This window comes from Populus euphratica, unplaced genomic scaffold (assembly GCF_000495115.2).
Source record: "Populus euphratica unplaced genomic scaffold, PopEup_1.0 scaffold111.1, whole genome shotgun sequence".
Lineage (NCBI taxonomy): Eukaryota > Viridiplantae > Streptophyta > Magnoliopsida > Malpighiales > Salicaceae > Populus > Populus euphratica.
Genome location: NW_011499877.1, coordinates 89,573 through 105,255, shown reverse-complemented (window position 1 = coordinate 105,255; position 15,683 = coordinate 89,573). Strand labels below are relative to the sequence as shown.

At 35.0% G+C, this 15,683-nt stretch overlaps 2 protein-coding genes across 4 annotated transcripts; one reads left to right on the top strand and one right to left on the bottom strand.

Moving 5' to 3' along the window:
• The first annotated feature begins 1,646 nt into the window (after positions 1 to 1,646).
• Positions 1,647 to 5,396, top strand: LOC105128527 (uncharacterized). The gene is made up of 8 exons (XM_011030245.1): positions 1,647 to 2,781; positions 3,133 to 3,166; positions 3,276 to 3,503; positions 4,060 to 4,149; positions 4,344 to 4,409; positions 4,491 to 4,582; positions 4,669 to 4,716; positions 4,942 to 5,396. Exons 1-8 carry the CDS (start codon positions 2,414 to 2,416, stop codon positions 5,057 to 5,059), a joined length of 1,044 nt encoding a protein of 347 aa, XP_011028547.1. The 5' UTR covers positions 1,647 to 2,413; the 3' UTR covers positions 5,060 to 5,396.
• Positions 5,397 to 8,458: 3,062 nt separating this feature from the next.
• LOC105128522 (uncharacterized) lies at positions 8,459 to 14,330 on the bottom strand. Of its 3 annotated transcripts, none has more exons than XM_011030239.1 (6): positions 12,778 to 14,330; positions 12,463 to 12,736; positions 10,718 to 11,701; positions 10,003 to 10,228; positions 9,191 to 9,333; positions 8,459 to 8,976 (listed from the first exon to the last, which is right to left on the bottom strand). In XM_011030239.1, the coding sequence occupies exons 1-6, from the start codon at positions 14,076 to 14,078 to the stop codon at positions 8,683 to 8,685; spliced, it is 3,222 nt and encodes a 1,073-aa protein (XP_011028541.1). In that variant the 5' UTR covers positions 14,079 to 14,330; the 3' UTR covers positions 8,459 to 8,682. The 3 variants fall into 3 exon arrangements, with proteins under 3 accessions (XP_011028541.1, XP_011028540.1, XP_011028542.1); XM_011030238.1 differs by having other exon boundaries at positions 12,463 to 12,739; positions 12,781 to 14,330; XM_011030240.1 differs by having other exon boundaries at positions 10,718 to 11,695; positions 12,463 to 12,739; positions 12,781 to 14,330.
• Positions 14,331 to 15,683: the final 1,353 nt, after the last annotated feature.

Below are 15,683 nucleotides of genomic sequence, written 5' to 3'. Positions count from 1 at the left end.
GGATTGGCTGCTTCCCTTCTATTACCAGAACCCTAACGTTTTTCAATAATTAATACCTCGACATTATTGTAAAGTTAAATTGTACATAGCGTGTGGCTAATGTATTGTTCTTGCTTGGCAACCAAGCTTGTCCGAATCTTATTATCTTCCACTGTTTTCAAGCTTCCTTCCATGAATGTGGGCCCCTCATCCCCCCTTCCACCTCCACGTTATTACAACATTATACATCACAAGAAAACTAGGATAAAGGAAAAGCCCTAGGCATGAGTTATCAATGGCGGCCAAAATTATAAATAAATAAATAAAACTGTGTAATATTTCCCTCCTGACTCATTTCTTTTTCGTTCTTGCTTTCGGTCCCGTTTCATTTCATTCCTTTTTCCTCTTTTATTCCTCTCTCATGACTAGTTAAATAGTAAAAGTTTAGGGAACTGTTTCATTATATAGTAATAATTATTTTTTAAAATATTTTTTATTAAAAATAAATTAAAATAATATTTTTTATTTTTTAAAAAATATTTTTCATTTATATATATATAGTCTTTAAAAAAACACGGTGCGAAAAAGCCGGTGATGTTGGGAGGGGGCATCTGAAAGTTAAAAAGACAATGTGGTCACCACCCGCGGGTAATGCAAATCAAATCACCCCTTTTATCACCCAAAACAAAATCCCGTGCTTCACGTATTATTCTCAGAATTTGCAACCTCATTTACAAGCCAATCAAGATTCTTCCTAACAAGTTCATCTGCTTGCTTGACCACCACTCCACCCCTCAGTATGAAAGTCAGCATCTTGTGCGGGAAGCTGTGACCATTTTCCGGTCACACAGCCCCGCAAAATCCAGGTCAAGGTGGGGCCAGGGGTCCCCACCCAAAGACCACCCGTCAAACACCGATCTCTTGCTTCAACATGATGGCTAAAAGCTAACATCATAATTTCTATTTGTATTATATTATATGATTAGTAAGGCCCAATGTGCCCGTAATCGCCCTAACAAATGTTCCCAAAACGAAGGGTTTTCTTTGTTTAGGCTGTTAATCTTCAAGTTAATTATAGCTCAAATGGGTGCTTACGAAGTCATTAGTCAAAATTCAGAACTCGGAAAGACAATAGCTCCAGTCTCCAGATCTGAAGCTACACTCTCCAATGTCCTTTCCAAATACAGGGTTGCTTTATTCCCTTGTTGGCAGTTGGCATCCCATGCACAATCACCATTCTTGTTCTCGAAAAGCTCATGCAGTTCAACACAGTATCCAAATAATTTAGTGTCTTGCCCCTGTCTCTCTTTAAAAAATGGTAGTAATTAAGCAATATCAAGAAAAACTTGAAAAGACCCAAAAAAAGGCTGGAAATCCAAGAAAAAGGTGACAAAAACCTGAATGTTTTTAACAATTTTATATTTGCATGCATGTAAAGAGGACGATGCTACTGTGCAAAGTGTCTGGTCTATTTTCAAGATTTTTCTTTTCTTTTCTTGAAATAATAATAATAATTGAAAAGGAGAGAAGCTTATGCTCAAAGCAGGCCATCCTTTCATCCTCTCTCTCTCTCTATACACACACACATTTATCTCCTCTCTTTTTCTTCTTTTTTCTTTTTAATATTTAGCTCCTTTATTTAGTTTTCTTTCCAAAGTAAAGAAGCAAAGCATCTTCTTGCAGGCTCTTACACACCATCACATTGTTCTTGCTTTCCCCTGTAAGCATCAACCTTTCCTTCCCTTAGAATTTAGCTGCTTCTTTCGTGTATTCATATTTTTAATACAATAAGTATGGATTTTATCTTTCTTTGGAATTTCTGGTTTGTTTAAGGCTTTAGTGAGGTCAAAATCAAAATGGGATTTAATATTTTCTTGAACTTCCCCATTGGGCCAAATCTTCTCTGGTTGTTGTGATGTTGATATATACAACCGACTATAACAAATAGGAACTTTCTCTCATTCTTCTCTGAAGTGTAGTCTATTTATGGCATGCACAAACTCTGCTTGGCTTTCAAGTTTTGATGAGAACTCGAGAATGTTTGCGTGTTTTGAAAGTGGATTTGCGCGTTTCAGCTAGCTCTTCCACCGACTTACTCTTCTCGCTTTATATTCATAGAATTGTAGTTCCAATTCGTGCGTTACCGACAATAGCTCAAAGCTTTAATTTCACAGAACTGCTCTGCTATTCACATTAATTCAGTAATTCTTTTCCTTTACCCTTTGAATTGATTCTCATAACAATTTTCTCTCCCCTTTTCCTCTCAGGAATTCATATCAATAAGCTTTCTTTTTAATCAAATTTCCATTCCAATCATTCTTTGGTTGATCACTTGATTCTCTATCTCGTTTCATTCTACCTACAAGAGTCCAAAATCAGCTTCATTCCATTCCATATACAGTTATTGAACATTCAGACAAGTACAAGTGACAGCATGAGTTTTATAACGGGATCACCCAAGGATACCTGGCAACCAGTCATGACTGCCAATACAACCATTGCCAGTTATTGGTTAAACTGGAGGTTTTTCCTCTGTGCTATTTGGGTCTTAATCTTGATGACGATAGCATTAATTCTTATATGGAAAAATGAACATCGGTGCGAAGTGGAACGTGAGAGTGGAGGGAACAGGCAACAAGCAGAAGCGCCTTTTTATGATGATGAAACTTGGAGGCCATGCCTGAAAGGAATCCACCCTGCCTGGTTGCTAGTTTTCAGACTTTTTGCTTTCTTTGCTCTCTCAGTGCTGCTCATCATTTCTGTATTTGTGGATGGAGGCAGTATATTTTACTTCTATACTCAGTAAGCTTTACTTTTTTCTCGAGCTCATCTCTTTCTTTGGATGAATTTCATACTTTGATGTTAGTGTTTAGTTCTTTTATTGGCATTTCAATTAGGATTTTCTTGTTTATATTATTACCTTTCCATTCTATTTGTGAGAGGAAAAAAAAAGGAAAGTTTTTTCTTTCTTCTATGAACTAACTTTTGTAGCACAATGGACATTAGAAACATCAAGGACCAAGGAATATTTGAGTCACCTTCATGTGTGCCAAGCCAGATCAAGATATCCATATTGGTTGATCATTTGAATAATTGATTTCAACAAATTATCTTCAATGTTATTGATTGGTGATTTTTCTTGGTCCTGAACAGGTGGACTTTTACTTCAGTCACAATTTATTTTGGGGTAAGTTCTAGGTCATCGATATACCTCCTCTCAAGTTATTTTAAAGTGCCTAATTGTCTCGTTTTTTCCTATGTCTGTTATCTGCTTAATGATGATCTCATTTCTGTAGCTTGGTTCCCTACTCTCCATACGAGGTTGCTATCAATATCACAAAAGAGCTGGTGATAAGAGGGTTGATAATGTAGAGGCAGATCCAGAGCAAGGAACATGTGTATCTCCATCAGTTGGACAGAGTTTTAACACTTCCATGGCAATGAAAAGCTCAAACTCCCACGAAAGACTTGATGTTCGCCAACCTGCAGGGAAATTGGCTTTCATCTTTCAAATCATTTTTCAGGTAACTTGTCCGAAAATGAAATTTGGCCAAATTTATTGTGCTTTTATATCTTATCCAAATGAGGAAGTTTGAAGGCAACTAGCTATTTTCATTCGGAACCTCTAAAGAGCACCTTTCATTGTCCAGGATTAGAACATAGAGTGTCTGCATGCGCTGACGCAGTAATTTCTAGGTTTAAATATTCATGCACTTTAGTTTATTGTGGCATGAAAGTTCAATTTTCAATCCCATAATGATAACGAGTACTCGAGTAGTTCCCTGTGAGGACGCGGCCTCAACTTTTCATTTGTTAATGATAAATTAAGAGTTCCATACCAAGGCCTAAGAGCTGAAAAGCAGGGTCATTACTCATTTACCAAGGGACTACTCTTTCTTGACATTCATATTTGATTTTGGAAAGTTCAGTTAGGACCCAGATGAGGAAAGACAGTGAATCAAGGGGATACAAAACTGTGCTTTTATGCATTTTCCCTTTTACTTCGTTTACATCATTGATTAGATGGATTCAATTATTTGAATATGGTAAGTTGTTGACAATTATTTTTCATGATTTCAGATGAATGCTGGGGCTGTTATGCTCACAGACAGTGTCTTTTGGTTCATCCTTGTACCGTTTCTTGCAATCAAAGATTACCACCTAAGTGCTGTAAGTTATCATCACTGCTCCAATTTGTGTTAATTTTAGAGGTAAAACCATATACTACTCTTGGATATGACGGTCACGCACACTCTCATATCGGCATCTCAGTAGAAAAAGATGAACAGCAATCCAATATTTAGTTACTAATTTTCTTGTTTTCTTGGTTTTCTAAACAATACGTTGTTCTTTTTTATTGACAGTTGATTATCGGCATACACTCACTCAATGCTGTTTTCCTACTTGGTGATACTGCTTTAAATTCCTTGGTAAGCTGTCCTGGCTTGAACCACAAATCATTTCCAGCTCTTTCAATGAAATTATTCACAAACTCTTGTTATTTCTTTCAGAGGTTTCCTTGGTTCCGGATCGCATATTTCTTTGCGTGGACAATAGTATATGTCCTATTCCATTGGATTGTCCATGCCACTTTCAGACTTTGGTAAAATCATTTCTTGTTCTCTTTCTATGATGAAATCAAATTTATCATTGTTTTCTAACGGTAGAATTCTGTTATTGTCTAAACAGGTGGCCATATCCATTCCTTGACTTGTCATCTCCGTATGCTCCTTTATGGTATTGACCCTTGAGCATTGAACCCTTTAATTCTGCTACAAGTTATGTTCAAAATGAAAAATTTTAGCACGGAACGATAACAACACACCGCTTCAACCTGTGATATAACTTTGCAATCGGCTTTCTGTCAATAATCATGTCTATTAAGCATTTATATACAGTGTCTACACTCTAAAGAAGTAAATACTAATGCATTTCTCTTATCTGAAATTGAAATATTCGCAGGTACTTCTCGGTAGCAGTAATGCACATCCCCTGCTATTGTGTTTTCGCTTTTATTGTGAAGCTGAAACGCATGGTGTTTTCAAGATGGTTCCCAGACTCCTATCAAAGTCTGAGGTAGCTGGACTTGGAAACTTGGAGAGGCAACACAGTTTCAAAGAAAATGTGAATTTCTGTGTAGAAAGTTGTGGTAGCAGAATAGAAATGAACAGAAGAACGCAGGTAGCATAAGAGACTGTCGGCATCCTTGCCTTGACTAACAATTCAGTTAGTAAGTTTTGGAAGATCAAAAAATGGTCAACAAGAAAGCGATATTCTTAATTTGTATAGCCATTGTTAGGGGAGTGGTAGTGGTAACTACGTAGTGATACTAGAAGAAATTAGATGAGAAATTCTTTTTCTCTCATCTCTTCTTTCAATTCTATTATTTTTTCAATGATTTCCTTAATTTAATTTAACCTATTCTATCTCCATATTAGATTTTAATATTTTACTAACTTGGAAGAGTTCTAACCAGGGTTTACAGTAGCCACAATTGTAGCAACGTAAGAATAGAATAGGAAAAGAAAATGAGAATATTTTTAGTGTGATTGATATTATTGTGGTGGTTGTTGTAGTTTAAAGTAATTTTTATTTAAAAATTATTAAAATAATCAGTTTAAAGTAATTTTTATTTAAAAATATATTAAAATAATATTTTTTATTTTAAAAAAATATTTTTGATATTATCATACTAAAATAATATGAAAATTATTTTAAATTAAAAAATTATTTTTTGACATAACACAATTTAAACTATATTTCTAAAAGGGCCTTAGCATACCTATCTACCACTACTAATATAACTTCTTTCCCTTTGGATTTGAGTAATCCCTCCGCAAAATCCATGCTTAATATAAACAAAAGATGCTTGAACTGGGAGAGGTTGTAATAAACCAGGAGTTAGGACATTCGCGCCCTTGTTTCTTTGACAAGTACGGCATTTCTTCACATTAGAAACCAACGTAATTGCTTGACGTTCAAGTCAATCCATGACAACCTGAATCTTTTTAGAGTTAGTGGATACCCCTTCTTGAGATATTACATGACCCAACTATTCCACCTGGTGACTATCAAACACACAGACTGCCCTCAGCAACTAGTTGATATAGCTTTAACAACTCAAACATTGTTTGCAAGTTTCCCAAGTGAATGATTATAGATTAAAATGTCATGGAAGAACACTAGTATAAATTTTCTTAGATTCTTTCTGAATATCTCATTCATTAAATTTTAAAAGATGGTAAAGATGTTAGTTAACTCAAACAATATTACTAAGAACTCATATTATCCGTTATGAGTTTGAAAAGTAGTTTTAAACATATCTTTACATGCCATCCTAATTTGAGGGTAACTAGTTCTTAAGCCCACCTTTAATAACACAATTGCACTCATCAATTCCTCTAGCAATTCATCTACTAAGGTTATTGAAAACTTATCCTTAATGATAAGTTTATTGAGAGTTCTATAATCTACATAAAGTCTCTAATAATCATCCTTTTTCTTGACCACTAAAACTAGAGAAGCAAAAGAGATATTGCTCTGTTGAATGGTACTTGAATTTATCATTTTTTCACAATTTTTTTCTAAAATATCTTTTTATACCCTCAGAGCATTTATAGGGTTCGAAGCTACCTAATCGAGCCTCCTCTTTTAGATTAATAGTGCGTTCATGGTTTCTGATAAGGTTTGAACTACTCACTAGTAACTCCTTTTACTCACTAGTAACTCCTTTTAAAGCCAAATTTCCTTATATAGTGTTTGATAATGAAGTTGAGATAAACCATATAGAGTTATCATTGTCCTTCATTATCCTCAGGTTGCATAAGCTCATTTTTGCCGATTATGAGAAACTTTCCAGCAAGTTGTTAGGTTCTGCCAATTTAATAGTTTGTAATTTAGCAGATTCAATACCTCTCAATGGTACATCTTAACCCTGTCACTTAAAAAACATCCATAGTTTCTTATAATTAAACACAGCATTATCTAAGATATTTAACCATTGAATGTCCAATACTATGTTATAGTTGTTTAAATTCACAATGAACATGTCAACTATAAAATCAATAACCCCTTGCATCCTCCATTTAAAGTCTCGACAACGGTAATACAAGTTATAGTTCTACCATTGGTTGTTTTCACTATTAGAGCTTTAATTAGAGTTATATTAGTTTGAAACTTAATAGTTGATTCTATGTTGATAAAATTATAGGTACTATTAGAACCTATCAATGTTAATAAAGTATTTATTAGCCTTATCTGTCACTCTAAATGTATGGAAACCAATTATACCCTTCAATGCAATGAAATGTATACGAAGATTGATTGATTCATACTCCATTTTATTCCTTCACCACCTACTTCTTCATTATCCTCTTCATCTTCCATATTGCATAGTGAAGGCAACCTTTTGTTCATTTATGACGTTGTACAAACCTCTCATCACACTAAATGCATAATCTTTTACCTTTTTTTCCCCTTAAGTTCTCAAATTTTTGTTAGGTTTCAGGGTTGGATTGTATGTTGACGTAGAAAGTATGCTATTTTAAGGTGGTTTTGAGTTGTTGGTGTTTAAGAGAAATGTATTTTCAGGATATGTTTGTGGTGCATGGGTTTTGACTTGAGCAATTTGAATAATATCATGGGTAGAGTATTAATTGTATTGTTGATGTGTGGTTTTCTAGAGGTAAAAATATTATTTTGCAGAAAAGCAAGGTTGTAAGCCTGCTTTAGAATTTTAGGTTCAAACATCTTCACTATATTCTTCATTTCTACCTTCAAACCTCCTATGAAAAACACCATAACTTATCTTTCATTAATTTTCATCTTGTTCCACGGTATATTGAAATCTTGAATGTATGTTTCTGTGCTACAAATTTGTCTTAAATCTATATGATCCTTAAGTGAATTCTTCTTACCTTTTGGCACACAAAGTTTCAACATACTCATTCCAAGTTACCTTCAGACCTCTCAAACTTCTTGTATAGTTTTGATGCTAGTATAGAGCAATGTCATTGAAGTAGTATAAAGCTAAATTGAGTTTCTTTTAATCATCCATCTTTTCAATATCAAAATACTTATCGCGCTTATATAATCATTTTTGCACATCTTTACCATCAAAGCAGGGAAAATCACGTTTAGGTCTATGAGTCCTGTGATGCAGCTCCCCTTCTTCACATGTTTCGCATGTTTTAGCAGAATAATCATCCTTGGCAGTGAACTTATCTGTGTCAGCACTAGTCTCACCAGCTGTTTGTTGCAATGCCTATAGGATTGGTGTTTGCTGGAAGGAAAAACCACTAATGAGATCCTTCAACTCACCTAGTTTGATTTCACGACTAGACTTGGTATTTAACATCTGCTCACTTTTCTGTGTTGGTTCCCTATTATTTATAGTCTCTCTCGTTACTGGTTTGTAGAGAGAGAGGGTGTTGGTGATGCTGCATTTCAGCAAGGTCCAAAGAAAAAAGGGAAAAAAATATACAGAAATCATTATTTCGATTCCATAAGTAGGTTAACAATCAATCATATGAATCGTGTTATATTTACAAAGAATGAATCAACAAGAAACAAAATCCTCACCCAACCTCAAAATTTTTGATACAACAACATAGGCCACTTCCGCTAGTTCAGGCACCACCTCGAGGTGCCAGGCCGCTTTACAATAAAGACAATATACACAAGGTACACTACAATCACATGTGATTAAAGAAAATTGCTTGGCAAAGAACCCATTAAAATAATAGCATCATTATCCTTGTGATCCTTCACTTTTTCCGGATTTGCCTTCGAAAATAACCCGGAGAACAATCCTTGACCCATAGCAGAGCCCGATCTCCTTCCCAGAATGAGACCACTGGCCTTACGGCTCAAGCTATTGGTTGACTCCAAGACCTCGTCTGTCCTGAGGTGTGCCCCACAAGAGCAATTTGTAAGCTTGCTGAAGCAGGGCTTGTGGAATACTGATTCGCAAGAAGCACACCTTTCAATTTCCCCTTCCTGTTTAAGTTGTTTTCCAACTGTCAGAACGTATCTATGATAACTTTTCAGTTATCAGCTACAAGGACCATATAGGAGACAACTTTCTGGTGCTTGAGCTGAAGGGCTTTTCACTAGATTATGATATACATCACTGCCTGGAAATCTTAAATTTTTTTCCATAAAACATTCATCATGCTGACGTTAAACAAAGCTATTCTATGCTAATGCCTACCTGAAAAGGAAAAATGAGTGAGGATGGATCATTACAAGCTTGACGGGCACTGCAGGGGACTCCTACATCACAGCATATGAGGCATTGCTCTGTTATATGCTCCAGGATTTTCCTTGAAACAGTTTCCAACATCACTGGTAGCGCTGCAATAGAAATAGAGACGAGTTTAAGAATAAAAAACAGGGTTGCACAATTACACAGAGTTCAGATATCTATATCTATGTACGGATCCTTAAGGCATGTCACTTACACTGACAAAAGAAAAATGTAGGGTTCAATAAAGAAGTATAAAAGTGATAAAAGGAGGAGATTAAGTCTTTAAAAAAATCATATTAAGCAAATGTTAGTTGTTGTTAAGCATAATCAATGGCACATGATTACTATTTTATTTCACATAGTTGAAACCTATTTGACTGAAAAAATTACAAGAGTGAGATTCCTGTATGGTTAAGAGTCAGTTAATGCACCAGAGAAACACAAGCAAAAACTGCCCCATAATGTTACAGAAATTGATGATATCAAACAGTGGGAAAAAAAAATAAAACTTCAGAACCAGAGAGAAAGGGACATTCAATGGAAAGGCATGTCAAAAGTTAGGAAAAGAAAAAACAAAACTAGACCAGCCAATTACAAAGAAGTGTTCAAATCCAGCCTAGCTGCTTGCAAAGAAATCAACATGGATATATAGTAGTATTGGAGACTTCTGCATGTGTAAACAAGGGCGGAGACATAAATGGATTCAACAAAGCATAGCTTCGATGAAATATCTTCTCACCAAAATACTAAAATAGAAGTTATGATTAGATGTTAACCTGCAAAAGCCCCTTTTGAGAGATCTATGAGGTCTCTAAGGGCAAAAAAATCATTGCCTTCAAGAAGATATCTTCGAGAACCGAGTCCTTCATTGATGGTCCTGCAGAATGGACATCGAACATATGAAAGCATAGTTCCAATTTTTTTCCTGACATCCATGATATGGTGCAAGGCTGGGACCTTGGAGAATAGGAAAGGATTGACCGCACTTACACAAAGCATGGGCTGCAAAAGAAAATTCATTAAGGGCATCTGGCAACTTAGACAAGAACTTTGCATTGAACATAAAGCTTAATACAAAATCTAAAACACCTTTAAGTTGTAAGCCATCAATAAACATGAGTGTTTATTATCTAAATGAAGAATTTTAACAAGAAACACATATTAGATTGAATCTCCCAGTATATAGGCATGTAACAGATACCCTGGAATGGAGTGCACATTTAACTTCATTATTTTTACAAGCATCTTAAACCTTACCAAATACAACCAGGGAAATGCTAGACAGTTGGACTTTCTATCATCAGTTACTATTGACTTTTGACCCATTGCATTTATGTAAGCAAATACAGGACGTGCTTGGCAAACATACTTTCATGGATTTGGGTCAACCATTTCTCTATCCCTCGAATTTAACAATTTCATCCAATCTAGAAGCACCTAGTTATGCAGAGATTGTACAAATGACAACAGAAAGACAACTTTTCAAATTACCTGTTCATGGATGGAATCCAGGTATGACTTGGCCATCTGAGAAACTGGGTATTGAATAAAATCCCAATAATGTAGAACTCTTGCTGGCAAAACTGCAGTCTCATTTGTATGGCATGAAGAACAAAATAACTGACCAGTGTACTCGCAAAGTCGTGGTTTTCCCCACCCAAGTGTCTGTACAAAGTCCCGCATTAATGTCATCCCATCATCAAAATGGCTGTGGCATCCAGCACAAGTATAATGTTGTGCTTCTAGCATCTGTTTAGTAGATTTGAATGGCCGAATTTCAACAATAAGTGATATTGTTTTCCCTAAAGTGGAAATATTTCCTGCATCTTCCCCTCTGTTAGAAAATACAGACTGAGGAACTAGTGTTCTTGCCGCTGGGGAACTAGGAAATGAATCTCGAGGAAACAAGAACCAAACCAGTGCACTTGGGGGACTGGAAAAGAACCCAGAATGGATAGTTGAATGTAAACACTCCTGAATAAGAACACTTCTCTCAGAAACAACATCTGGAGATGCATTTCCGAATATTTTTCTAGATTCCTTTTCCACAGAGGACCATGGAGAAGGAAGAGTCCAGCCCTGGTCAGCAAATAATGATTTCAGCCTACGATAGAGTGTATAGAAATCACGATACCTGCGTTCAACCTCCCACTGGTTTTTGCCACTCCATACCCTTATTATATATGCAGTATATTCCTTCACTCCAACCAACCTTTCGCTAAGTGAGACATCTCCCTTCTTCTGCTTTGCACCTACTACTTCAACCCTATCAATTCTCTGTGGCTGTGTAATTAGCATATAAGCCTCATCAGTACCAGAAGTAGAAGCAGTTGACATTAATAGCTGTGACTGAAACATGTGATTACCCCGAGGAAACCTGGCCCCTGGAGACTCAACAGAATCAAGTAAAATTTCTTCCATTTCATTAACAATCTCATCGTAAAATTCAATGAGCTCAAAATTCTCTGCCTCTGCCTGCCAAGAAAATTCAGAAACAGATAGGAATATAAGCATCTTAACAAGCAACTTGAGAGCCACGATGGAGAGAAATATGCAAAAGTAAAAGAGAGGCAGTTAACCAGTGGAAAACATAGATATTGAAAAATATACTTTTGCAACAGATGGTTTCTGTATTGCTTAAAACTCTTCCAAACACATACTAACATGATGAAAGCTACAAAGATTCTAAATTGCCAACATGATGCTATTACTTAAAATGTAAAAGAAACACCAATTATAAATTGCAACTTGATGCTTTATGAGAGTATGCGTCATTCTAGAGCTCACAGGCTTGGCAGGGAGTTTGATTTTCCAATGGAGCTCAGTACACATACTCACATGCAAACACTGGTATAAAGTTTGACAACATCAGCAGTAAAACATATATAGATACTTAAAACATAGCCGTGTTCCTAAATACACACAAGCCAGATTCTGGAACTGAGTTTTGATAGAAGAACGAACATGTAAAACATGTTACTTGATACATTACCATGCAGTCAATGAAAGTCAATTTGTCAAAAGCATCCGTGCTTCCCATTTCCATCCTTGAAAGATTATTTTCTGTGTGCTATATATGATTACCAAGCATCCACAACAAAACATCTAATAAACATCTACAAATCGATTTTATAGTTTATAAACTTAGGAGAGTTGTTGAAGAAACATCAGTAAACCAGCAAAAAAGATGCAAACCCGTGAAGAAAATAATCACTAAGTAACCTTTAGAGACTAACCTTAACCACCGCAGGATGGTCTTTGTAAGGAATCACAGAACCAGGAGCATTTCCTGATGCTTTCTTCATGCTATTTTCAAGCATTGACTGGGTTGAATTTAGTTTTTGGTCCACAAAGAATTCTGCACTTGCATTTTCTGAATATTCAGCTGTGCGGGAACAAAGTTGATTGGTTGTATCAGAAAAGGGGTCTGCCTCTACTTTTAAATTCCCAGCCTCTTCATTTTCCAAAGTTACGTTGTCATTAGTGCAAACAACTTCCCCGGATTTCAAAGATGTATTCAGATCCACATGATGATCTGTAAAATCCATTCCAATGTATTCAGATCATCCACATGATGATCTGTAAAATCCATTCCTAACCCTATGGGAGATTTTTCTACCAGAGGTTCCGGCTCCACCTCAAAGACACCACTGACAGGACAATTTTTATAAAGCTCTGTTGTATCATTAGCACGTTGGACTTGATTGCAGTTAAAAGAAATATTTTTAACATCTTCCTGTGGTTCACAATAGCCTGGAAAAGCAACTGGCACGATCGAGGTACCTTTATCATCTTTGGCTAATTCATGACCACCTTGCACCTGACAACTGGCTACAGGAATGTCTCTCACATCTTCCACTTGGTCCACCACAGAATTCTGTACACAAAAAGGGACCTTAGTAGCAGAATTGAGCTTCTCTCCTGAACCATCAGCTGCACTGTCTCTGATGCCAGCATGTTCCTCCATCAAACCTTTCCCTATTTCTGTTTCACCAACAACTGGAACCACAGTCAAAGCCACAGAAGTAGAACTAAAAAAGTTTCCATCAGTCTCCTGACCCTGCTCCTGCTGCTGAAATTTATCCAAGGTAAAAGAAGCTCCAATGCCTCCCCTTGTTTCTAGCTCAAAATCATCCCAATCCTCCGACCCAAAAGCCACAGATGAACTCATAATCAACGGGTTCGCATCACCAACTTTCCCTTCCTCACCAAGCAACACATTCTTCCGAACATTCAAATTCTTCCTATTCTCATCATCCGAACCACATCCATACATCGAATCATCATCTTCAGAATAGCCATATCCAGACGAACCCCCATCTTCCCCTCTCTCCACTTCCCGTCCATCAAACCCCAAACCCACCTCCACATCCAACACACTTAAACAACCATCATTCTCTCCATTCCCAATTCCCAAACGAACACTCTCCCGCTTAATGTCCATTTCACTACCACGAATTTCCAACCCATCAATCCCATTTTCTTCAAAACTGCTATCTAAACAATCAATACCCGAATTTGAAAGCGTTTGATCCTCCAAGTTCTCATTATCATCAAACCCAGAATGGAAACTTTTCAGCCCCACGCTAAAATCATCCAAACTTTTTAAGGGCCCAAAATCAGACTTTATACAATCATTAAAAGAAGGATCACACGAACCACTACAAATACGAGGTGTGCCCATAACTGAGGTGGCGCTACAGTACCGCTCGAACTCCGATTCTCCACGTGAGGAATGCTGTGATGCTGATGCAGGCGATGCATCACCACCGTCCGGTTTGATAGAACCGAACGGATCAGAAGATGTGGGCCTCGGGATGGTGTCGTGGGTCCCTTCTCCATTATGAATCATCTGATTATTATTGTTGTTGTTGATGTTGGTATAACCGTAAGGGTTTTGAGCTTTGATGTTGAAGAGTTGAGAAAGAGAAATGGAAAGAACGTGTGGGATTGGAATTGGTATAAAAAGTGAGAGAGTAATCGTAGATGACCATATAAAAGAGCGACAAAGCAGAGAGAGAGAGGGAGGGGGTGAACGGATAAATGGAGGGTGAAGTCGCTGAGAGATTTGATAGCAGAGGGACTTTGGGCTTTGTACAGAGAGAGAGAGATGATGGAAGTGTTTATTTTGATTTTGATTTGACTAGGTGGATTGGGTTTTATTACTTTAATTTAGTTTGGATTATTGTGAATGTTGATCGGTTAGTTTTTAAAATATTTTTATTTTAAAATATATTAAAATAATATTTTTTATTTTAATAAATTATTTTTGATATTATAAATATTAGTTGTTATTTTTAAAATTATTTTTTACTTAAAAATATATTAAAATAATAATTTTTTATTTTTAAAAAATTATATTTTATATCAAAATATTAAAATGATCTAAAAACTATAATAATCTTATATAAAGCAAATCAAATCAAATTATAAAACTAAATTTTCATTCAATTTAATATTAAATTAAAAAAATAAAAAATAAAATAAAAAACAATTCAAATTAACTCCAATTAACTTGTCAAAGCCGAACACCGGATGATGATAATAGGATAACCATATAAAAAAATAAATTAAAATTAAATATGAAACTCGATTTTTAATAAATTTATTATTAAATAATAAAATTAAAAAATAAATCAATATAAAAAAAGACATTATAAAATGACTAAAGTTTATATGAGTTAACTCACAAATTTATAATCTAAATCATGAGATCGAAATAACTTTATAAAAATAAAACTTAAATAAATTATAAAACTTAATTCTTAATAAATCTAATATTGAAAAATAAAAATAAAATAAAAAATATTAATTAAAAAAAATAATAAAATCTACTATATTAAGCTACCAAACTCATGATGACATGACTCATGCAACCGAATTAAGCACATGAAAAACAAAAACAAATCATGTAGTTCAATCTTAATTAAACAAAATATTATTGGGTAAAATTAAGGTAAAAAACATGTATTAAAAAAATAAAGATAAAAAAGAAGAGGAAAAAAAAAATACTACTGCAATGAAGAGTGTTTATATAAGGTAGTGTATGGTAAAAGCATTGTCCCTTTTAGTTTTTGTTAATTAGCCCATTGGCAAATGCTACATCGTTTGGTTAAAAAAAAAAAATTAAGTGCAAAAAAAAATTGTTTAAGTACTAGTAGCATGTTTTCTAAAACATAAATTTTAATCATAATTGAACGAGATTTTTATCTAAATGAAAAAACATTTGATCCAATTTAATCTAGGCTGATATGAAAACTTTATGGAGATAATTTTAAAAAAATAAATTAAAAAACTTAATCTTGAATTAACTTAATATTAAAAAATAAAATCGATAAAAATAATATTTAATTAAAAAAATAAGCAAACTTGAACCAACAAAATAAACTTATGATGCAAGTAATGTATATTATTAGATTCAATAAATTTTGTATCTTATAAATTATTTTTCATTTAA